This window comes from Equus quagga, chromosome 3 (genome assembly GCF_021613505.1).
Source record: "Equus quagga isolate Etosha38 chromosome 3, UCLA_HA_Equagga_1.0, whole genome shotgun sequence".
In the NCBI taxonomy this organism is placed as follows: domain Eukaryota; kingdom Metazoa; phylum Chordata; class Mammalia; order Perissodactyla; family Equidae; genus Equus; species Equus quagga.
In genome coordinates this window covers 141966925-141992178 of record NC_060269.1, presented here as the reverse complement: position 1 = coordinate 141992178, position 25254 = coordinate 141966925, and the positions used below count along the sequence as shown (strand labels likewise).

General features: G+C 43.9%; 1 protein-coding gene across 1 annotated transcript; it reads left to right on the top strand.

The window, feature by feature from the left end:
* LAP3 (leucine aminopeptidase 3) lies at window positions 1-25254 on the top strand. Its single transcript, XM_046656690.1, has 13 exons — window positions 1-148; window positions 2513-2628; window positions 4238-4292; window positions 4757-4862; window positions 5989-6148; window positions 7543-7707; window positions 10425-10583; window positions 14772-14896; window positions 16096-16184; window positions 17043-17145; window positions 22388-22467; window positions 24109-24218; window positions 24701-25254. The coding sequence occupies exons 1-13, from the start codon at window positions 47-49 to the stop codon at window positions 24888-24890; spliced, it is 1560 nt and encodes a 519-aa protein (XP_046512646.1). The 5' UTR covers window positions 1-46; the 3' UTR covers window positions 24891-25254.

Below are 25254 nucleotides of genomic sequence, written 5' to 3'. Positions count from 1 at the left end.
GCGCCACGTGCTCCGGGAGGGCGGTGCAGGGGGCAGAGCTGACAAGATGTTCTTGCTGCCTCTTCCGGCTGCCGGGCGAGTAGCCGTCCGACGTCTCGGGGTGAAGCGTTTCTGGGGACGGGGTCTCGCCACCGCAGACATGACGAAGGTGAGAGGCCGGGGCTGGCTCCGGGGGCTGGCTTCAGGAGTCCTGCCCGCGGGCGACAAGGGCTTCGGGGGCGGGTCGAGGCCGCGTGTCCCGGGCTCCTGGGCCAAGTTGCAAAAATCGGCTCAAAAGAGAAATTCCTTGTCTTTGCAGAGCTGGGCTTTGGCAGGGGCGGGCGGCGCGGGGCCGCAGATCTCCCCCGAGCATTCTCCAGCCGGCTGCCTGCCGCGGGTGCGCTTTCATCCTTCTTTTCTAAGAGTGCCAGCTAGGATCCGAACTCCGGGCGCGAGAGAATAATCGCTATAGCTAGCATTTCCTGCGCTCCCACTCTGTGCCGTGCCCTTATTTTATGATTTTGTTTAGTCCTCCTAGTAACCCAGGGAAGGACGGTGCCAGTGTTCGGTGAGGTGAAATGTCCTTAAAGGTCCCAAAGTCGGCCAGTCACGGGCCCCGGGCTCCACAGCTCCCTCTCTCCCCATGCCGAAGTGGAAGGCCAGGAAAACACAGGGCCCCCAGGAATAAATTGCCTGAAAGGGTTTCTAGAGAACAATAATGTCTCTTTAGGGAAAAGGGCTTTGCAGAGAGACCTAATCTCTTTGTGAGATTACAAAGAGAATGTCTTCCAGAGGAAAAGCCTTCACCTAGTTGAGCTCCAAAATATTGTGAAGAAGGTCACTGTTGGGATGGGGAGGATCTGGAAAGCGGAGTGGCTCAGTGGAAGGAGCACAGGCTTGGGAATCACGCTTGAGGACCAGAAAGAAATGACTGTCCTTGGCAAGGAATGTTCTAGATAGGGCTTGAGCTCGGGCCTCCCGCCATATCACAGAAGGTGGAGGGACCAGACTCCTGTCCAGTGCTCTTTCCGAGATGGTGCAACATTACCCAGGTAACAGCGTGTCCTTGCTGCTCAGTTCCCTGCTTGGTTCCATGGAATCCCGGGCAATGGGCAGCCGTAGGAAAGTTAGAAGCTGGAAAAGTCACCAATGCCAAGAAAGCCTATTTTCTTTGATGAAAAAGAGAGAAAGGACACCATTTGGTCTAAGTACCAGTGTGATTTTGTGGAAAAGACAAAGGACTGTGAAGGAAGGCATCAGAATTCTCTCTCAGTTCTGTGGCATAGCGACTAATATGTCAGACCAGGTTTCAGTTTCCTTAACTGTCAGGCAGGCAGAAGACTACACATTCTTTCCACCTCACAGAGTTGCCCTAAGGCAGAAAACGTTTTTGAAGTGATAAGTTGCTGTGCAAAGGCAAAGAGTGATTTCTTCCTTATTTAGTTGGCTGAGGGGTGAGCCACTAAGTGCTGGGCAGAGTGCTCTGCTCCTGCCCCTCTCTGTGAAGTTGCCTCCTTTTTTTCTCTTTCAGCCTGTGGGTTAGCCAGAGTTCTTAGCATCATTGGCAAGTGCAGCCATTGGCTTTACTGATGTGGCATTCGAGAGGATCTGAGATTTGCATTTGAAGGTTGTAAGAAGAGGGAAAACTTCTTTCTACTCTCCCAGATTCTGTGGCTGGGCCTGAGAATTAGCTGGACATAAGACAGATTAACAGGAGAAAAGCATGCACATTTCACTTGATACTTTTCTTTGTACATGGGAATCTTCTAAAGGAAAATAAAGACCCAAAGAAACATTTAGACCCAAAAGCTTGTATGCCTTTTTAAACAGAGGCCGATCACTTGTGGGGATGTGAGAAGACAAGGGGGCTTGGCTAGGAGCAGTAAATTGTGAGATAGTAACTTGGACGTGTCTGGAGGACACTAATAGAAGCTAAGGGTTATTTTAGTGGGTTGGTTTGTACAAGTCCATTTTGGTGTGGAGTCCCAGTCCCCGGTGATAAGGATGTTCTCTTCCTGGTATAGGGAGAACACCTTTCTCCTGGGAAATTTTATGACCTGCTTTTGGGTAGAAAGTGGGAGGTTAGAGCCCTTCCTGCACCTGCTGCTTCTCATGTGCCTTCAGCTCAAAGTAATCACTAAGCCATCGTGGCATATTTTGGGGCGGCATGTTCTGAACCTCTTTGAGGTCTAACTTGGTTACAATTGGATTTGCTTTCTTAAAACACCATTCTGCTCTTTCTGTGAAAGTGAAGGAAGCCTCCTTTATGTTGTGAAAGCCTTTCCTTGTGAGGGACCCTGAGGACTCACGACAGATAGTCATTTCAGGTTTGCTTTGGCAGAAATTTGGAACATTTAGGTGGGATGTGAAGGTAGCGGACTGTCCAGCACCTGCTTCTTTTTGGGCTTTCTTCTTCTGTCTTCAAAGAGGGACATGATTTTGGTGGAATTATTTGCCCCTTCTGCAATTTGGGGACCCTTGAGTCCCTCTAGGGTCTGCTCTAATTATAGTCACTGTTTTTGCTTGTTCTCAGGGCCTTGTTTTGGGAGTCTATGCCAAAGAAAAAGAAGATGTTGTGCCACAGTTTACAAGTGCAGGAGAGAATTTTGATAAATTGGTGTGTGGAAAGCTGAGAGAAATGTTGAACATGTAAGTATTCATCTGTGGGTTCCAGTTTTTTAAATGCCCTGAAATAGAAAGAGAATATTTTTTCTCTGCTTTATTGTTAGTAGATGAAAATTCAGGGAAGTATGAAGTAAGCTGGCCAAGATCTTCTCAATGAAAGTGAAAGTATGTATCTCTGGGGTACATTTTGACACTTTGTGTTTCAGTATGAGTGGGTGTACACTTCTGGGAAGTCAGGCCACTTCAACCAGTTCATAAACTTTTTGTGAAAGCACCCGATTTCCTCAGCCCACCCTCCTGGCTCGAGTTCACTTCTCCCCACCCTCGTCCTACCCGCCTGCCTTCCCACCAGCCTCTCTACCTTCTTTAACTCCCCTTCACTTTTTGGGGAAAGCATCTCCGTGGACTAGTTCAAAACAGCCTAGGAGGCATTCTCCTTTCATTCCATGCCTTGAGTTTCAAGAGCTTCTCAAATCTTAAAGTACACGTGAATTGCCAGGGGACGGAGTCAGAATGCAGATTCTACTTCAGTAAATCTGGGCGAGGCCTGAGATTTTGACCACTCTTGGATTAGCCAGGGTCTGGTGAAGGTAGAGAAACTGGTTTTTCCAAGTCCTTCTGAGCTGCAGACCACATTTGGCAGAAACAGAAGTATCAGCATAAGCCACTGCAACTACATATTATTCAGATTATAGATAACCGATTAGAATCTAATAGATACAATGTAGTAAGTATAGTAATTATGTCATCGTTGGATAACAATTTGCATCCCCTCTCAGTTACCAATCTTTCACCAGTAGACAGCCTACTCAAGTGCTTGACTAACTCATTAATCCAAAAGTTACCTTGGTGGAGTGCAGAACAAGCTGGCCTTCTCGACTGATAACTATCAGCTTCAGCGCCAGGGCATCCTGTCCTCTCGCTCTAGTTGTGCACTGCCACCTGTTTTGTTTGGAAATTGCCCAGTATCTCCTCTGTAGATAAGCCCCCACAAACACCCTCCCAGCTGAGCACACTGCAGTCAAGTCAGCCACTTTGATTAGTTGTGTCTTTTATTAGAAAGATTTAAGATTCAGGTGAGCCCTCATCTGGTGCTCCGCTCTCCTCTGCAGTCACGGGTTACCCATCCATGGCATTGCTTTCCACATTTGTTTTCAAATAAGTTTGTATTAAAACTAATCTGGAAGTTTGCTAAATAGCTTTTGAGCTAGAATTAGAAGTGCTGCATCTGAGAAATCTGGCCTGAGAGAATTCTGTTTTTTGATAAAAACGTAAATGCAGCAAATTCACAGAAGCAGCAAAGTATTACAATCATGCTAACGGTATGTATGTGTCACCTCTCAAGGGAGCAGAGCAAACTAATTTTTTTTTTAAAGATTCTATTTTTTTTCCTTTTTCTCCCCAAAGCCCTCCAGTACATAGTTGTATATTCTTCGTTGTGGGTCCTTCCAGTCGTGGCATGTGGGATGCTGCCTCAGCAAGGTTTGATGAACAGTGCCATGTCCGTGCCCAGGATTAGAACCAACGAAACACTGGGCTGCCTGCAGCAGAGCACGCAAACTTAACCACTCGGCCATGGGGCCAGCCCCCACAGCAAACTAATTTTCAAAACAATTATTTCCTCTTGTTTCAGATCTGGACCACCTCTAAAGGCAGGCAAAACCCGAACCTTTTATGGTCTGCATGAGGTATGAGATGATGATAAGGTTTATTCGGCAAACCCTTATTAAGCATCTACAACGTGCCAAGTACTATGGCTGCATAGTCGTGCAGAAAACTTGGTATCAGATTGTAGGTATACTCTTATCACAGTATTAAGGCATAAGTATTATTTAAGATTGAAAAGAGGCAAGTTGCTGTCAAAAAGTCCTGCCTCTCTTGTAGTCAGTCTACAGGCTTTCTTGTTCAATGGCCATAGTTGTGGCACTGTCTTACATAGGAGAATTACTTGCAGGATTATTCTCACTCTACCTTTCAAACACACACGTTATAAAATTTTACCAACATACAGGGCTAAAAAAAACCCAACAACCAAATTTTCCCAGTGATTTTGCCCTGTTCAGGTAGTTGTGGGGGAGCTCATGTTCCATTTCCTGCTGGAAGTGAAAGCTTTAAAGACATAAGCAGCTGATTTTGTGTGTTTGCGAGACAGGACTTCCCCAGCGTGGTGCTGGTTGGCCTTGGCAAAAAAGCAGCCGGAGTTGATGACCTGGAAAACTGGCATGAAGGCAAAGAAAACATCAGAGCTGCTGTTGCAGGTTACTTTACTTTTGAAGTTTAATATTGATAATGATTCCTAAGGATCTACGCTTTAAGATTGTCTGTGTCCCCCTCTCTTTATCTTCTTACCATCACCACCCCTCCCACGTACACACAGAAGTGTCTCGTCTTAACAACTAGTCCATTTCCCTTACGCAACGTGCTTGGCCTTATGTTAGATATGGAAGGTTAGTTCATGGAACTTTATTTTTATATGTCTTTAGCTTCTGTTTGGAGGTTTCGCAACCCTTTGTTCACTCTTGCAGTATTGACCTTAGAGCTCTATTTTATCAGAAAGTTCTAAGGTGTGGATCTTTTCTTTTTGTAATGCAACCCCAGTGTTGCCCAACTTTTAAATCACATGGAGTCGTCATATTTAGAAATCAGAGAAAATGGATGCCAAGTGTGGAGTGCTTTTCTGTCACTAGTTGCCAAAGGTGTGTGCCTGTGCCACTTTGTCACTTGGATGGTGTAAACATTGAGGTACATGCCATTGGGTCCCTTCAGAGCTGAGCAGCAGGACGAAGCCCGCGCTGCAGAGGATGTGGTTAAAGATACTTTGAAAACATTGCTGAGGTGTTGATAATTAGCTTGTTTGACTGATCTTTGGCCCTGGATATATCATGCCTGTTTGTTAAATTTACTTTCAGTGTTCATGTTGAGTGATTATTTCTTAACTCTTATTTGGGCGTTTTTACTGACCTGATCTTAATAAAATGCTGGGCTAATAATGGACTTTGCTCAGTTCCTTAAATATCATTTCAGTGTCATCATTTCTCTGTCATTTTTAATTTGGTAAACCTTGGTGGTTGGAAGCTTCATCAGGAGATCTTAGAGTTTCAGAAGTAATCCTTATAATAGCAGGCCCTTCTGAGGGCCCACTCTGCGAGGAGCTAGCCCAGTCAGTCATGTTATCCATCAGTCTGTCCTCGCGCTACCTGTGAGGTGTGTGTACATCCTCACTTCACTAAGAGGAAATGGGGGCTCAGAATGGTCAAGTGTCAGAGCCGAGATTTGAACCCAAGCCCTGTTGTTTCCCCAGCCCACCACACCATGCCTCTGCCTTCTGCTATTTGTGTTGTCTCTGACTGACCCTGATTTTCTGGTTCCTCTGTCCTTTTGAAGCGGGATGCAGGCAGGTTCAGGACCTGGAGCTCTGTTCTGTGGAGGTGGATCCCTGTGGAGATGCCCAGGCAGCTGCGGAAGGAGCAGTGCTAGGTCTCTATGAGTATGACGACCTCAAGCAGAAAAAGAAGGTGGTCGTATCGGCGAAGCTCCATGGAAGGTGAGGGAACGAAACCAAGATCAGGGTTGCATTCCCTGGCATTCTCACAGAGGGGCCTCTTGGATATAAGCTGCCTGCTTCCCAGTCTCTGGCATGGCTTGTCTCTGACCTCCCCATCGCCTTAGCCACTTTAGGAGTATAACTGTCCCCACATTCTGCTCCCAGCTTTCATCATATGCATGTTCCCCTGTGACTCCCTACCGGTTACTGGGTTACTGCTGGTAACTGGGAAGCCAAACCAAGTTGGCTGCCTGAAGGAGGAGAGAGCAAGATGACAGACAGGTCCCAGCAGGATTTGATCCCGATAATTTCCATTTAACCAGCATCTGCTGGCACCATGCTACGGGCCAGAGAGGCACAGAGGCAGGGCTATGGTCTTTGCCCTCAAGATCTAGTAGGGACACTCATCCTTCAGCACATTTGTTGAGCACCCCCTCCATTCCAGCCCTGTTCCGGGTTCTAGGAGACGAGATCCCTGCTGTCATCAACAGTCAGTGTGAGACCTTCAGGAAGTGGTGCTGTGGGGACAGTGGGGGGTCTTGGCACAGCCTGCTGGTTGGCAGCTGTGATGTAGTGGTTAAGAATGAGGGCTCTGTGACCAGTCAGCCTGGCTTTCCATCCTGGCTCAACCACGTACTCACTGGGTGACCTCGGTTAAGTGACGGAAATCTCTCTGTGCTTCATTTTCTTCACTTGTTTAGTTGAGTTGTCATTCTCATTTCATAGGGCTGTTATGATGATCAAAAGACAGATCCTGTTAAGTGTGTGGCACAGGGTAAACCCTCTAAACACTGAGTTGTTATTTTCTCCATTGCTACACTGGCCGTGTTAATTCCTGTTGTGCAGAAGGAGAGCTAGGATCGTGAAGCACATGCCTTTCTCCTTTCTCTCCTAAAGGTGATCCTTGCCCTCTGGTGGGTTGGAGTGTAGAGCCTGACTCAGGCAAAAAGAAGGCAGAAAGGCCTTGACTTCCACATCAGGCGTGTTACGGGACGCTCGCTCTACCGTTAGCACTGGGGCTGCATCATTCCTGGAGTAGTGAAGGAGGCCGAAACGGGTCTTTCTGTGGGAACCTTTCCATTAATTTGTGTGGTGAATTTAGTGCTTCCAAGACCCATCAGTGCAACCCTTTTTACACAGATGAGGGTTCTGAAGTGAAATGCTGGCCAGGATCTCCTCCAGCTTGGCTCAGTGGGGGCCATGTTCTCTAGCTCTTCACACCCTACTGTCTGCCATCTGGGTCAGATCACAAAGAATGAATCCAGCTCCCACGTGCCCATCGTTTTTCACTTGTAGTCCTCTTTTGTTTTTATAAGGTAAGAGCCCCTTTTAGCTGTGATGTGGTCAGTGTTCTGGAGAGGTTGTGACAGTGACGCTGTGCTTTCTTCCACCAGCGGGGATCAGGAGGCCTGGCAGAAAGGATTCCTCTTTGCTTCCGGGCAGAACTTGGCACGCCGCTTGATGGAGGCTCCAGCCAACGAGATGACGCCAACCAAATTTGCCAAAATTATTGAGAAGAATCTTACAAGTGCTAGTAGTAAAACAGAGGTCCACATCAGGTAATTCAGGACTGTGTCATAGACTCATAGGATGTCACAGCCGGAGGAGCCTTAGAGGTCCTAAAAAAATCCAGCTCCCTTGCTATTCAGAGGAGTAACTTGAGACCAGGGAGCTGAGACGAGACCCGCCAGCAGCCACACCTAAGCTGGGATAAGGGCTCAATTTCAAGTTCTTTCCATCATATCTTTCCTTTCTTTTTGAGAGAGTGCCATGGCTTCAGACTACATGGGGCATGTGTGTGTGTGTGTGTGTTTTATAATAGCTTTATTGAAATGTAATTCACACACCATACAATTCACCCATGTAAAGGATACAATTCAGTGATTTCCAGTATATTCAGAGTTGTGCTACCATTGCTACAATCAATTTTAGAACATTTTCTTCACCCCAGAAAGAAACCTTGTACTCATTAGCAGTCACTCCTCCTTTCCCTCCACCCCAGCCATCAGTTGATGGACATTTAGGTTGTTTCTACCTTTTGGATCCTGTGAGTAATGCTGCAGTGAGCATTAGGGTACACGTTCTTGTGTTGATGTATGTTTTCATGTCTCTTAGGTATGTACCTAGGAGTTGAATTGTTGGATCAAATGGTAACTCTTTAATTTTTGAGGAACTGCATTTTGTTCTGATAAATTCTTCTTATCTTTTCTTGACACAAGTGGAGAACACAGCACGCCTAGCTTGGCATGGTTTGAGAATCTCTGCCTCGTAGATTACGTGAGCTAGATGCCAGAGCTGGTGTTCTCAGACAGTCCTCAGGTGTCGCGGTCGGCAGCTAGGCTGTTGGACGCAAAAGCCTGCCCCTCCAGGTTCCGTTACCATCTTGGGATCGCTCAGTAACCCTTTAAGGAAACCGACTCTGAGCATTTGGGGATTTATAATTAAAATAAATCAACAGATGTTTATTTAAAGAATTCTTCCAAGTTGTTTCTCAAGGATTTAAGAGAATTCATCAGTACCTAATTGTGGTTAGAGCTCACATTTTTCAGGAGAACCTCTATGGTCTAGACAGAGTGAAGAAAAATGTGTCATCTACAGAAAACACAGCACTTTGAGCTTGATAATGTTTTTGGAATGATTAGCATATATTTAACTGGTAGCAGTGTTTAGACTCTATAAAGGTGTCTTAGCAGAGATTATTCCTTGTTTGAGGAGACGCTGGAGCCACTTTGTGTTGGCAAGTTGTGGCGTGGGCTTACACATCAGTGACAGCAACTCCTGTGTGCCTGGGAGTTTGGCATACAAGGATGGATGGCGGTGGTCCTTGTTCTCAGAGAAGCGAGGACCTTGTAGGAAGGAATAGACAGGTAAATGGGGTGGGCAGAGGATGCTGCAGGAGGAGAGAGGCGAGGAGGATTGTGGAAGAGTTGAAAAGGCCTGCTAACAAAAATGGTGCCTAGGCAGAGTCTGGAAGTTTACTTATAAGTTAACAGACCAAGAAAGTGGGGCAGGGCATTTCAGATGCAGAAGCACACGTGCAGCCGCTCCTTGGGAAACTGCGAGGCCTGTGGCTGAGCAAAGGGACGGTTCGGCCAGAGACGATGTGTGTCAGGTGGGAGGAGTGTAACCCATTAAACCGAGACAGCTGCGCCAGCCCTGCTCCAGTGTAGGTGGGTACAGATGGAAGAAATACAGACACTACTTCCAGATGGGCAGGACTTTAATAAAACACCCAGTAGTGAGTTTATGATTAAAAATACCCACGTCATACAGCCTTACTTCCTTTGAAGTGATTTTTAAAATCGTTCTATCTTCCATTTTTATATTCTTTTCCTTCTGAAGTTTGGTGGCCATCTCTCCATGATGCAATCCTTGTTTAATAGTTCTAAGAAATGGATAGGCAAGTGCAGGAGGAGCATTCCTTGAATATGGTTATTGCTCGTCTGTCTGGAGGAGTGTAGGACTTCTCTCCTGGCCTAGTTACTGTGGCCAGAAATCCATACAAAGCCCTTTTGTACCCCCAGTCTAGAATGAATAGGGATACGGCATTTGTTTTCTGTTGGCACCGAGGACTATTCCCATTAAATTACCCCATTGATCCTGTGTTTATTACATACTAATTAGCTTTCCTGCTTCAATCAGATAGCTCAAACTGCAATTGAAACTGTGAGAAATAGCATGACAACATTGAAAAGATCGAAGTCCAGCAATTCTGAAAAAGCCAAGAAATAGGATATTTTAGCCCAATCAGTGGAGTGTAGTTTTGTTGGTTGTTTTGCTGGTGGTTTGGTGGTTTGTTTTCATGTTTTTTTATTTTGCTCTTTTAGAAATACCAAAAATAAAACAGTGGACCCCTTAAGTATCTCTAAGAACCCTTTATGGTCTCAGAGCCTTGCTAATTTCATCTTTAAATTAAAACTTTAGAAATATCTAAGTACGTTAGGGAAAAAAATCAAGTCATAATTATTTACTGACTGTGCACTATCGCCTGACATTACATTACGTTCCATGTGTGGATTCTCTTGGTAATTCTTTACATAATCTTCTGATGGAGGTATCATTGACCTCATTTTATAGATGAAGAAGTAGGCTCAGAATCAGGTGACTGTCCCAAGAATGTCCAGAGGGCGGATGGGACGGGATAATTGAAGGCTTAACTTGTCTATATTTTAAGTGCTTGTATGTTACACTTTTTTACACACGGATGAGCTTTTCTAAGTTGTTCTGAAATAGAGACAACAAAGTGTGTTTACTTGTTTCCCTTTCTGCCTCATAGACCCAAGTCTTGGATCGAGGAACAGGAAATGGGATCCTTCCTTAGTGTGGCCACAGGATCGGATGAACCTCCAGTCTTCTTGGAAATTCACTACAGAGGCAGCCCCGATGCAAGTGAACCACCCCTGGTGTTTGTTGGGAAGGGAATTACCTTTGACAGGTACTTCTTTATTATATCTGTGCTTTGTATTTGGGTGAATGCTTTGTGTGCACTTGTATCATTTGGTGTAAACAGTCAGTGTGCTGCATCACAACGTTTTGGTCAGCGATGGTGGTCCTATAAGCTTAGTACCATTTAGCCTAGGTGTGTAGTAGGCTATACCATTTGGATTGTGTAAGTACTGAGGGGAGGAAGAAGTTTTCTTTTACCCTTCTAAGTTTTTCTGGCCGGTCTAAGGATTAAATTGACATGAGACGGATTAACAGGAGAAACACAAATAAAAGTTTAATAACATGTATACATGGGAGAAATCCAGGAAAACTGAGTAACTCGCCCTAATGGCCGAAGCCCTTACTTTAAATACCGTCGTCAGCTAAAGACAGAAGATGTTGGGGTTGGGGAGAGTCAGGGACTTCACAGGGAAGGAAGGCAATTCAGAGTAGGTGAAAAGGAAACATAGGTAGGTTTGGGAAACAAGCGTTTGGCCCCACAGAAACAAGAACAGAGGGGAGCCCAATAAACAGGCTTCTGTAGGTTCCTCCCTGTCCACCACCCAGTTCATGCTATGCCAAGGTGATAGCTCGCTTCCTGAGGCAAGTTTTTTTATCTGAATTCTTTTAGGTGGTTAAGGGGGAGGAAACAACAGAAACTGTGTTTTGCTTCTTAAAAATAATCAGCCTCAAATAATCCTCATGTTAAAGAGTTACATTTCAGGGTGGCAGATTTTGTTCCTCTTTAGTACACTCTGATGTTTACACGATAACGAAATCACCTAATGATGCGTTTCTTACAACATGTCCGTGGTATCTCTGTCGTTCTGCGACACATGGCTGTAGTTTGCTTCACAAGCATGGTGTTTGGTCAAATCTTACTTGTGACTTTAAATGTATTAAGCTGCCACTTATAAAGTGCTGAACATGTGTCAGAGACTCTATTAGGCATCTTAAATATATCAGCCCTGATCTTACCGCTAGGAGCAGGGCATTGAGGAAATTCCTAGGTCAGGAAACTGTGACTGTGAGGGGTTAAGTAATTTGTTAAAGCCCCATAACTAGTAAATAGAGTCAGAGGTCAAACTCAGGTCTTTTTTGAAAATGTCTTAAACTCTTTCCGGCACACACTTTGATTCTCCTCTGTGGATATTAAACCGTTCCCATGTGGATAGTGGGGGCCCAGCTATTTGGATTATGCTGTCCTTCCCTTGGCTTGCTTCAGCTTACTCTTTTTAGCTGACCAGTCTAGCTCCCATTGATCTTATTAAACCGTAAGTATTCCTTAGAATTGGAAACTCTTTCTGGTTATTTGAACCAAGGAGAAGCCGAGTTGGAAACGATGGTATAGGTCAGTATTTCCCATGGAAAGCGTGTGCTACTGAATACTAGCATCAGGGTTGCTAATTAAGTGTGAGACTTAAAAAAGGATTACTTGACAAAAAAACTAGGTTAGATAAAATTTACCCTCAAGTGTTCAGTTCAGTGAGTTTTAACAAATACAGGCACCCATATGACAGCCACCACCATCATGAAAATAGAACATTTCCTTGGCCCCCAAAAGCTCCCTTGTGCCTTTCTGCAGTCATTCCTTCCCCACCTCCTGCCTCAGACAACCGTCATCTTTCTGTTACTCTAGATTGGTTTTTACTACAGAAATTCATATGCATGGAATCTTTCATGTTTGGCTTCTTTCTTTCAGCATAATATCTTAGGAATTTATCCATGTTGTTGGTCATATCAGTAATTTGTTCTTTTTATCACTGAGTAGTATTCCATTGTATGGAAATAATCAGAACTTCTTTATCCATTCATCCGTTGATGGAAATTTGGGTTGTTTCCAGTTACGGATTATTAGTAATAAAGCCAAGATCATCTACAGACCTTTGTGTGGATATCTGTTTGTCTTTCTCTTGGGTAAATACGGAAGAAAGGAGTGACTGACTTGTATGATAATGGCATGTTTAACTTTATAAGAAATTAGCAAACTTTTTAAGTGGGTATGCCATTTTGCATTCCCACCATCGGTGTACGAGGATTCTCTTTGGTATTGTCAGTCTAATTCTAGCCATTCCCGTGAGTGTGTAGTGGCATCTCTTTGAGGTTTATTTGGCATTTCTCTGACTAATGATGTTGCACGTTTTTCAATGTGCTTAGTGGCCATTGGTATATCTTCTTTAGTGAAACGTCTGTTCAAATCTTTTGTCCTTTTTTATAGGAGTGTTTGTTTTACTGAGTTACAAAGTTTTTTTTTTTTAATATATTCTAGATATAAGTCCTTCACCAAATAGATATGTTGAAAATATTTTCTCCCCACTCTGAGTCTCGCCTTTTCGTTTTTTTGAGTGGTGTCTTTCAAAGAGAAGTTTTTAATTTTGATGAAGTGTAGCTCATCAACTTAATTTTATAGTTCATGCTTTTTTTGCCCTGTTTAAGAAATTATTGCCAGTGCCAGGGTCTGTGTTTTCTTTTGTAAGTCTTATGGTTTTAGCTTTTAAGGCTATGATCTGTTTTGAATTTCGGTGTATGCTGTGAAAAGCATTGAGGCTTTTTTCTTTTCTATTTGGGTATCCATTTGTTTCAGCAAAATCTGTTGAAAACACTGTCCTTTCCCCACTGAACTGCCTTGGCACTCTTGTTAAATCAGTTGACCATATAATTGTGGGTCTTTCTCTGGACTCTGTGTCCCACCACCAGGACTTTGTGACCGGACGTTTTGATGACTACAGCTTTGTCTTGAAATTTAGTAATAGGAGCCCTCCAGCTTTGCTCTTCTTTTTCAAAATTGCTTTGGCTGTGTGCTTTACATTTGCATATCAGTTTTAGAATCTGCTTGCCGTGTTTTACACACATAAACAAAGCCTACTAGGATTTGATTGAGATAGATTTTTGATTGAGATAGATTGAGATAGATTTTTTTTTTTTGGTGAAAATTTGGTAGTCGTGTGGGTAATGAAATAAAGGGAGTAAAACTGATATAGGAGACCTGAATATACATGAGCCATGGCAAACATCTGAATGACAGATGGTGGGAGCCTCAACTAGGATGGATGTAGTAGAAAAGAAATAGGTGGATTCGAGAGAGGTCTAAAAGGTGAGCAAAGATAACTGCTGATCTTTGACAATGGTTACTTTGGAACGATGGTCTTCTGAATAGAGTGGAACTCCCAGAGCAGAAAGGGTCTTGCGATGGATGTGGCTAGTGGACAGAGGGACAACCTCCTGCACCAGCATGCTCCCTTCACCCCCTCCAGGGGTTATCCTTGGACTTCCTGGACCAAGAGTATCTTTCTTTTCTTATTCTGAGCCCCTGGATAGTCTTTAATTCTGGGTGTAAATGACAGCCATCTAATTACCAAGTGCTTCTGAGGTGAGTGAGAATTAGGATCTGATTTCTAAGGAAAGCAGACCCCAGGCAGGGAGTAGATTCTCCAGAGTCACCAGGGCAAGTCAGCAGCAGAGCTCGACTAAAACTCAAAGCCGAAGCTGCTGGCTTTGTAGGCCTGTGAAGCAAGTCACTTCTAGGTTCTTACAAACCAGAAGCAGGAAAGTCAGCAGGTACTTATGGAAGCCTGCTTTGGGGTAGAAGGTGGGTTTCTTGCTGATTGAAACCCTTTTCAGCTCCTGTGGTTGAGCGCCATCTCCAAATGCTGCGGGGCAGCCCCAGCTTCCTTCCCCTTGCCATCAGCAGGATTTCCCACACCTTGGGGACGTCGGAGGAAATTGTTCTCCCTCTGTCCTTCTCTGGGTGGAGAGGGATCCTCCCAGTCTTCCATGAGCTTGTCGGCTTCCCTTAATAGTTTATGACCTTTAGATTCAGTAAGTTGATCGATTCGTAAAATTTGCTGAGAAGACAAATCTGGGTAGGGGTCAGGAGATAATGAGCTAATACAGAGATGGAATTTGAACAGCACTGATTGTATGATGTAGTGACGTTTCCAGTGGCACGGCTTAAATTTCATTCAAATAGAAATAAAATGAGCTAAGACACTCACCTATATTTTTATAAAGACTGCAGCATTGTCTTTTAAAATATTGAAATTATTCAGATTCTCAATTTAGAAATTTGCGTTTTCTTTGCCAGGTAAATGGTGCTTTTATGTGGCAGTTAACCCTCAGCTTATATGTTCTTTTTTAAGAAAGTGATTTTGGCTTTCTTCTTTGGTATCAATATTGCACAGTGTCCTTTTCCCCCCAGTGGTGGCATCTCCATCAAGCCTTCTGCAAATATGGACCTCATGAGGGCCGACATGGGAGGAGCTGCCACTATATGTTCAGCCATCGTGTCTGCTGCCAAACTCGGTCTGCCCATCAACATCGTAGGTGAGTGGGCAAGGGAGTGTGTGTTGGAGAGCTTCTGGAATCCACTCACATGGTAGAACTGAGATAACAAACATGACTTTCTCTACCCTGAAAAGATCAGGAAACGGTTTTTAAATAGCTTTTCATCAAGCAGCAGCTGTTTAGCTAAATGTTTTCTAGTCTGAACTGATCGAGTTCAATGTGTTTTGCAATTGTGGGCTGTAGCTAGAATTGATTTGTTGTACTTCCACAAAAAGTGGTTAGCAGTCAGGGGCACATAATGTCGAGTTCGTGGTTTACTCCAGTGAAAAATGCTCAGTAGTCAGGGTTGAAGGGCATTGCCAGCTCGTTTAGTGATTACCTCATAGGGGTTGTGGCCGATTCAATGGCATGATACTCAGAAAATGCCTGGGACTGGAAAAGTGCTCAGTACGTGCAGCTCTTTGTGTCATTCGGGATGCCAGACACCATGCTGGGGGTGTTTCAGAGGAATGTGCGAGTGGGGGGAGACTTAGGTTGAAGGGCTTGTCCAGTATCACACCCATTGCATGGGAAGGTAGACTTGGAATCCAGGTCTAGCTGACATGTGTCCCCCTCCGCGCCTTTACAGTCATAGTCCTTTTTTGCTAAATTATTTGAAAGTAGGTTGTAGACATCATGACGTGTCATCCATAAGTACTTTAGCATGTGTCTCCTAAGAACAAGAACATTCTGTGTAATGACAGTACCATTATCATTTCCAACGAGTGGTATAGTAACCTAATTCAAACTTCCCGGTTGTCTAAAAAAGTGTTCCTTTTATATATGTGGCTACGCATGCACAAATACTTATTTCTATTTATTTTTTAAATTGGGGAGCCAGTCAAAGATCACACATTGCGTGTGGTTGCTGTGTCTCTTTAGTTTTCTTTAATTAGAACCCTATTCCTGCATCTAGGCTTGTCTTGTGATGTTCCGTGATTTGGGTTTATTTGGTTGTTTCTTTGTGATGGAATCAGGTTAGACCTCTTTGGTAAGAGTGTTGCATGGGTGACATGTACTCCCTGTTGCTGATGTACAGAATTTCACTTGGCTCATTGGTGATGCTCAGTTTGATCTCTTGATTAAGGTGATCTCTGTGACCGGCATGCTTCTGATGGCCCACTGGTGGCCTCTGTTCCAGGGGTGGCATATTTGGACCCAGCACATCCCATGTTTCTTCGTATATTATTTTCCAACAGGTTTGGCCCCTCTTTGTGAAAATATGCCCAGCGGTAAGGCCAGCAAGCCTGGGGATGTCGTTAGAGCCAGGAACGGGAAGACGATACAGGTTTGTAAGCGGAAGACACAGCCCTCCCCGTTCTGGTATTTGGAGCCCCAGGAATCTCAGAGTAGCTACGTGAACACACCTTGAATGAGTGCAGAGCACAGGCTCCATGTAGGGGAGGACGGCATCTTTATTGCAAGTAGCTTTTCATGCAAAGTCAAAAGTATTTCTTTATGGGGATTTTAAGAATGCCTTTCTTATTGTTCCTCCTACTTCCTGTATGCTGTACACGCAAATTACCACGAATTTGTAGCCAGCCCTGCAGAGCAGGGCAAAGCGGTAGAAGTGTGCTCAGTTTTCTGGATACACCTGTGCTGTGGTTAAATTTTTCCATTTGGGTGCTCAGGTGGAAAACACTGTCCTGAGTCATGGACTCTCACTCCTGGGGCACGTGCATGCACGCAGGCTGCCCATACTGATTGGACCTCTAGTTAAGAGAAGGGACTGTAGGATAGGTAGAGTTGCTGAAGTTGCAAGAGTTCTTGTGTCTGGAGCTCCAGGCTGTCACTTCGCTGTAACTTTCTTAAACTCTAGCCTGTTTGTTTTCAGAAATCTTGACATTTTTCCCCACTCTGTTTAAACTTGTTGGTAAAATGGATCAGACATTTTCTATTTATTTCAGCTTCCAAAGTCATTAGCATTCAGTCAGCAGCTCTAGTTCAGAGATTATTAAATTATATTTGCTCTTCAGATTAAATATATTCCTATTCTAATTGAAGTATGTTTTTGATACTCAATGACAGACATCACACTAGCTTTTTCTCACTTTTAAATTGAACGTTGTCATGAATATCTAGTTTTGATATTCATTACTTGTATTATCTTTTATCTTACCTTTTTCTTTTTGATCCTCCTCTCCAGGTTGATAACACCGATGCCGAGGGGAGGCTCATACTGGCCGACGCACTCTGTTACGCGCACACCTTTAACCCACAGGTCATCATCAATGCCGCCACCCTAACAGGTGACACAGTATGCTTTTCCTGCTTTTGTTTGAAGAAAGTCTTATCTGTTGGCATAGAGTGCACACATTGTATTCAGGGCATTTTACTGAATTTGGCTTGCTCCATTTACATTCAAAGATCTTTCTCCAAAGGAAATGCTCTGCATTTGTAAGCTGTTTTGAATATTAGGTTTGTTGTTTTAAAACATTCCAGGCTAGGGGCCGGCCAAGGGACCGAGTGGTTAAGTTTGCACACACGCTTTGAGGCCGAGGGTTTCGCTGGCTCGAATCTTGAGCCTGGACCTGGCACCAAAGGCCATCAAGCCATGCTGAGGCCGTGTCCCACATAGCACAGCCAGAAGGACCTACAAGTAGAATATACAACTATGTACTTGGGGGGCCTTTGGGGAGAAGAAGACAAGAGAAAAAAAAAAGATTGGCAACTGTTGTTAGCTCAGGTGCCAATCTTTAAAAAAAAAAATTCCAGGCTATACCTTTAAAAAAGGAAATAACAAGTAGGTCAGATCAGCCCATCCAGAGTGACATCTAAAAATGACACTAAGAGATGTTTTCTGGTACAATTACTATGTGGTACAGATCTGAAAAGATTAGTGATAAATCCCAAAGTCAGTAGTTGTTTTTTATTAATCATAATGTATCTGACACCCACTGCATTTTCTGAACTTTTTGTACTTGATATTATAAAGAAATCAAAACATTTTGGGGAGGTAGCAAGATCCTCATTGAACAGAGGCAGCACAGTGCATGTGTGGTATGAAACAGGAGCTTTAGGCCAACTGGGGGTGACACCCAGCTGTGCCACTTACTAGTCGGTCAGCCTTGGGCAAGTTACCTGACCCCCCTGAGCATCAATACCTGGGGACAAGTCTGTGTGCCTCACCGAGTTTTTGGAAAGCCTCTTTAATACACTGCCTACACGTGGCAGACGCCGGGTGAAGGAAGGCCAGAACACCCCCGCTCGGTAGAGTAACGAGTGAACTCCTAAAGGGGTGACAACGAGCATTGCCTTATTGCAGAAACCCAGTGTTCATAATCTTCCGTCGAATAGTTCTCTTTCTAGGGATTCATTCTGTCTCTGCCTCTTTTAAGGTTAAAATTCAGAGCATTTTCTGTCCTCTGGTTTTAGTTCTTCCCCTGGTCATGCGAGCCTTTACCTGAGCGGAAATCGGTTCATGTTTCCCTTCTGTGTGGGTCTAACAAGGGTGCACAGATTTATTTTGCTGAGTTTTTTTAAGCTAGTGTTAGAGTATTTTCATGGTCTTTGGTCTCTCTGTTCAGTTCAGCAAACACTCTAAGCTGAAGGGTGGAGGCGCTGAGGTCGGTGTTTGGGGTGCAGTGGTGAGGTGGGTGGGAGTACACCCTTTCTGTCAATGAGGAGTCAGGGCGCCCCCCCCCCACCGCCTTTTTTGTTGCAGTCCGAAGGGGGTCTGAGAAGGTGGGGAAATTGGTGCAGGTGTTGAGGGCGAGCTCATGGGGAGCCTTCAGGCTGCCCAGCCGTTGCCCTGGGTGAAGGCTGTCGATGGTTCACTTCAGTTCCCCGGATACCTGCTGAGCCCCTCCTTGGCTCCAGGGGCTGGGGTCAGAGGGGAGCTTGAGAAACAGTTTCCAACCCCGAGTTCATGGCAGGCTTGAGAGATAGAAGACCTGATTTTAAAACTTGTCCTGCCTCTTAATAGCATGTGACTTTAGCCAAGGCCTCAGTTGTCTCATCTGTAAAAGGGACATACTGGCACCTCACTGACGGGAGGAGTTTCTGTGAAGGTTGAAGGAGATGATGCGTGTCGATGTGCCTGGGCTGCCAGACACGGAACCAATGTTACTCTCCTACGAGGCAGGCCGGTACCAGGCTGTAGGAGCAGTGGCAGGATAGGGCATGGCCATTCAGTCGTGGTACCCCTCCTCATCTTTGTAATGCATGGTTGTGACTTAGGATGGAACGAGAATGGGGACAACATCTTCCTAGGAGCTTTGATGTTTCTGCTGTACTCGGAGCAATTCTGGTAACACTGATCAGTTAGCACCTCAATTTATGGCTCCAAATGGGCCTTGTAGAAGAAAATGGGAAGTAGGCCTCTGCTATTGGTAATTCTGAAATTGGTGGTGGGACTGGTTCTGTAATTATGTAGACAATAGATTATTTTATAAAGTATATGATGAAACCATCTTTGGAGCCATGATCCCTGTTGGATCACATTAAATATTTATGTCTGTCATTTTCTGTTCTTTTAAGAAAGGGTATCATATTCTTGGTTGAGGTTAATGCTCATCTTTTCTATGAGAAATTTGAACACTGATGCAAGACTCTTATGGGCTTGATAGGAATGTTGTGAGGACAAGTGAATAGTATGGGAAAAACCACTAACTTGAAAAATAAAGTATTGATGAGTACGAGATGTATCCCCCAATCACATGGTGGACTATAAGCAGTGACTGACCGGCCCCTGCCAATAGTACCCAGTATATCACGGGTGCCAAATGAATGGCTGTTGACACACTTGGCACGTCTTTAACTCCTGCTAGTGGCTAGGGATACAGAGGTGAGTGAGAACAGGTGTCTGGTGGAGAGTCAGCAGATCCTCACATGCACAGATTTAAAGTTGCAGGTGACAAGCACAGAGAAGCAGAGTTAAAAGGAGTCCAGAGGAGCCTGTGCACTTGGGGATTTCGTGGGTCCAGGTGGTCAGGCATCTTGTCTGACAGTGCCGCCTGGGCTGGCATCTGAAGGAGGAGGCATCTCTGGGTGGAGGCAGGAAGGAAGAGCATCCCAGGGGAGAGCACACTGCACGGTTGGGGCCCGTGGGGGCAGCAGGGAACAGGATGGAGAAGAGCACAGTGAGGCTGCCGGGACGCACGATGCTGCTAGGTGCCAGGCCCTGGCTGGCCTTGCTGTGTTAGGGGATTTTGTCTGGAGCTAAATTCAGCAGGAAGCTACTCTTAGAAAACTAAGAGTTTTAAGCATGGGGACGATGAGATCATGTTTGTGTCATGAAAAGGTGTCTGGCTGACAGCATGCAGAATGCACTGGAGAAGGGCCAGGGTGATGCTGGCAAGCCAGTCAGGCTGGTGAACGGTGTGTGGCTGTTGACTCTTGTGGATCTGTAAGTGTGTGTTAAGGATGAATATTGCAGTATTTTCAGTTGGCTTCAAAATAATCTGTTGGGCATGGGGGTATAGATGAAACAAGTTTGCCCATGAGTTGAGAATTTTTGGTGCTGGCTAGTGGGTACCTGTGTGTTCATTGTATTATTCTTTTTGCTTTTGTGTATATTTGAAATTTTCCACAGTGTTTTTTTTAAAGGCTCTTACCATAGCCCAGGTGATAGATGATGATGGTAGCAGTAGCAGTGGAGGGAAGTAGATAGATTTGAGAGAGAACTGGGAGGTAAAAAGTAACAAAACCTGAAGGAGGGGCCAGCCTGGTGGTGTAGTGGTTAAGTTCGTGCTCTCTGCTTCTGACGCCTGGGGTTCGCAGGTTTGGATCCCGAGTGTGGACCTAGCACTGCTCACCAAGCTATGCTGTGGTGGCATCTCACATAAAATAGAGGAAGATTGGCACAGATGTTAGTTCAGTGACAATCTTCCTCAAGCAAAAAAGAGGAAGATTGGCAACAGATGTTAGCTTAGGGCCAATCTTCTTCAGAAAACAAAAACAAAAACAAAACCTGAAGGAACAAATGACCCAAACAGACCCAAGTTGCCTGGATGTCATGCAGAATCACAGGTTGTTACATATGGGTCACCACCTCAAAATCGTGATTTGTTTTTAAATTGTCAACTGTTTGTAATTTCTTACTGTTAACTAATTATTAATCTAATTCACTTGTGACTTCTTGGAAAAAATGTACAGTCACCATCCTGATGGCACAGAGTTATCTTACACTGAAGAAGTGCTGCTCCTCTCCCCAGGAAAGAGTCAGTTTAATCATATGGTGCTGTGTGTGGTCCATGAGATGAACCAAAATTAACAAAATGAAATGATGACTCTAAGCTTTATTTCTTAAATCAGTGATGTGTGCAAATATTTATCCACAAACATGGGGGGATTATTCAGTTGTCATCCAGCCACTAATCCCAACTGCAAACATATGGAAGGATATAGAAATTTTATATATTGTTAGAAGAAAAATGTTTACAAAACAGTGTATATAGTACTATCTTCAAGTTTTAGTTTTCCTTGGGGGAGATGCTAACGAACAGTTCGTGCCAAGCCATGGGTAAGGATTAAGGAGCAACTGGGACATGACAATGGGTAGCAAGTGCCATCTTGAGAAAACTGTAGCATTTCCCTCAACTTCAGTGGTGTCTCCGATGATGTTCCACATGAGTGTGCCAGTGCTGCACTGAATGAGAGTGGGTTTTGCTGTTTCCTCTTGGTAAATACTGAGCTCCTATGTGCCAGGCAGTGTGCTGGGCCCTAAGTACATGCTTAGGAGTCAGATGTGATCCCTGCCCCAGAGCTTACAGCTGGGGCCAGGCAAATAGCAGATGAACGTGCCAGGAAATAATTCCAAAACCAGTGAAGGCAGCACCATGCTGTTGCACCTGATGGCTCACATTCAGGAATGTGTGCTCAAGAGGACCGGAAATCGGGATTTTTAAAAATATGTTAATTTTAAAAGAGAGCTCAGCCAATGGGACACAACTTTGTCAGAGAAGGAAATGATGAAACAAATAAATGTGATAAAATAATAACAGATTTCTTTTTAAAGGCATCAAAGTCTTGTAGCAGATACTTACTGAGATATGATTAAAAATATTGAAAAATTAGGAATGCTTAAAAGTCCAATAGTAAGTAAATTATGATACCTCTACCCAATGGACTTTTAAATCATGAAAACTACTTTCAAACATTTGTTTATAAAAGAGGAATAAATGTTTAAAACATAAAAGGAAGAATACATACTTGGACATATGCAGTATGATCTTAATTGTTTTTTAAAAAAGTTTAGAAGTCTGAAAGGAAATACTAAAAATATGTGATGGTTATCACTAGGATGAGATTATTGGTGATATTTGATATTCGTTCCTTTTTTGCATTTTCCTTAATAATTGAAGGTGAATTCTAGCTTGAGAAACAGAAAGATATTAAATGTATACAATAAGGATTTCCTAAGCTTATCTATTTTTGAAAATGAGGGAGACCTCAAAAATAGGGTTAAGGCTAAAGTTTTGGTTTGAGCAGCAGAGAAATCCGTCGTGTCTGGAAAGACTGAACACTGACCTGAGGGGTTGTGTCTTACAGGTGCCATGGACATAGCGTTGGGGTCCGGGGCCGCTGGGGTCTTCACCAATTCATCCTGGCTATGGAACAAACTATTTGAGGTAGGAATAATATAGAGAGACCTAAATTACGGAGATGATGAAATTATTCTAGCCTTAGTATATTTCTTCAACTCCTGTGTTAAAGTGATTTTTATGTTGTAGTTTTGCCTTTGAATTGAAAATTCAATAAATTTGATTCAGTGTGCTTTGGGTTTTCTATAAATGTTCTAAAATTATGGGTATGATGCCACATTCCTCCTCTCCCCCAGTAGCTTCAGAGTGATGTGAAAATGACTTACAAATACCAGGGCCACTGGGTAGAATCCCTGAGGTGGAAAAGGTTATGAGGACAGCTTTGTGAAGGAAGGAGTGGCCCGTAATGAATGTGTGTCATGAGTGAACAGGGCTTGCCCTGGTCTGTTAACGGGTAGTGATAAGGACATCTTCCCACCACTGTGCTCTGTGCCTCCTCCATGCCCTTTCCCAGCCAGCCAACCTCTTCCAAACAGCAGTCCCCCATCACCACCTGCCATGCTTTCACTCAGCCCCATAACCTGACTCCATTTGCCTCGCTTACCCTGTCTAGAGGCAGCATGTAACTGACCTCTTGGTGACACCCCACTCTTGGCTTCTGTGATAATCTCTTCTGGTTCCTGTCTTTTCTGACCTCTGTTTCAGCCTCCTTTGCTGGCTTTTTCCTTTGTCTCCACCTTGGGTTGGTGTACGGTCCTGGGCCACATGCTCTTCTTACCCTTCACATCCGTCACCAGGAAGCTCATCTGTTCCCATGGCTTCAGCTAGGACTTCTCTGCTGATCACTCCCGTCTCTCTCCTGAGCCCAGACCCTGTGTACCCGCTTGGCTACCAGATACATCCGTCTGGCCCCTCACCCTTTAACAAGTAATTAACGGGAGCTTACTCTGCACCAGTGGGGAACAAACAAAATGTCCCTGAGAACATTCTTGATGTTGGTTTAAGGTCCTAAACTTCCTTTTTAGCCTAAACTGCTTCCCCTCATGTCTGTCATCTGGTCATTTGTGAGGCCCTACCCTCAACCTCTGTGCTACTTGGCTCAGCTGTCTCCTTCCAGGCTGGGTGAGGGACCCTTCCTCTGGTCTGTCATGTACCCAGTGTCCTTTCCATCATAGCACCTACAACGTTGTTTGTTTTGACTTTCTTAAATTTAAACTTCTTTAAAAACTCAAAGTTATATGTGCATAAACCTTAATTAAATAACAGTCAGGAGTCTACAGTCTGCTTTCCTGGAGGCAGCCACCGTCAGCCCTTGGCTGAGTTATCTGACATCTACTCTTGTCTCAGAATAACAGCTTCTCTTGCTGCTTCCTGACTTTTCACTTTTGGCTCTTATCTTTGACCACAGTGTGTTACAATCTGTTTCTGTTTCTCCCACTCGCCTGTGGGCCCTTTGATGGCTCAGATGCTAAATTTCTTTATATCCCCCACAGCTGATGGTGCTTCATACACATTCAGTAAAAGATGAATGAGTGAGTGTGTAAGTAATTGTATGAATGGATGAGGACAACTTGTCTTAGGAACTGGTCTTCCTAAGGTCAGCGGCACATTTTAGAGTAACAGGTCAGAACAGCTCTTTCCTCCCTGCATTAAACATGTCAGTGCTGTGAATTTACCCAGAACCTACTTCATCCAGTCTTCCAACTATCGTACCTATTTTGTCTTTAGGCCAGCATTGAAACAGGGGACCGCGTCTGGAGGATGCCTCTCTTTGACCATTATACTAGACAGGTTGTCGATTGCCAACTTGCTGATGTTAATAACATTGGAAAGTATAGGTATGTAAGATGAGCTGTAAAAATACATTTTTATAATCATCATTGGTTGCCAAAATGGCCATTTTCAATTTTATCCCCTTTCACAAAAGGTTTAACTATCCAATTTCCTTTTGATGTAGTGCTCATAAGCACTAATATTTAATGTCTTTAGTTTTCAAGGTATTTCCCAACTGGTTCTCAAAATTTTGCATGTTTTCAAATCTAAAGGTCATTTTAAGCAAATGGTAAGAGAAAGAGATGGACAGCATGGGAATTCATTACCATGGGAAAAAGGAATCTAGAATTTATCCTTTACTGCTTAAAGCTGTGTTTCAAAATGAATATTCTGAGAGTGGTTTCTGTGTTAACTTAATATAAGATCTCCTAAGCTTGGCTTTTGCTCTCTGGTCATAGAGGCTTCTTAGCAAGAATGGAGGATCTTAGTGAAATGTTCAGTGCACATTTTCATGGGGCTAACTAATGATTTTTGTCTTTCTCTTCAGATCTGCAGGAGCATGTACAGCTGCAGCGTTCCTGAAGGAATTTGTGACTCATCCTAAGTGGGCACATTTAGACATAGCAGGAGTGATGACTAACAAAGATGAGATTCCGTATCTGCGTAAAGGCATGACCGGGAGGCCCACGAGGACCCTGATAGAGTTCTTGCTTCGGTTCAGTCAAGACAAAGCTTAGTTCAGATACTCTAAAATGCCTTCATTCTGTCTTAAGTGAGCTTTGGGGCTTCAAAATATTTTTGAATGAATGGATGAAAATCTTTTAAAGGAAACAAAGGATGAAATTTAAAAGTGAAATTTGTATGCTTTGTCTTTTCATTTTATGCAGAGACTTATTAAGATAAAACTAATGGCTTGCTTGGCAAAGATTTTAAAGGTATTCTAAAAATGATGATTAATTTTTTAAAAACTACCTAATCATTTTTCAGAGTGTATGTTTTTAATTGAGTGAAATTGTATTTCGGATTTGTGATGCTAGGAACAAACTAAAAGTTACTATGCCATTGTCAGAAACAATAAATCCAGCTTTTTGTGCTCTCTGA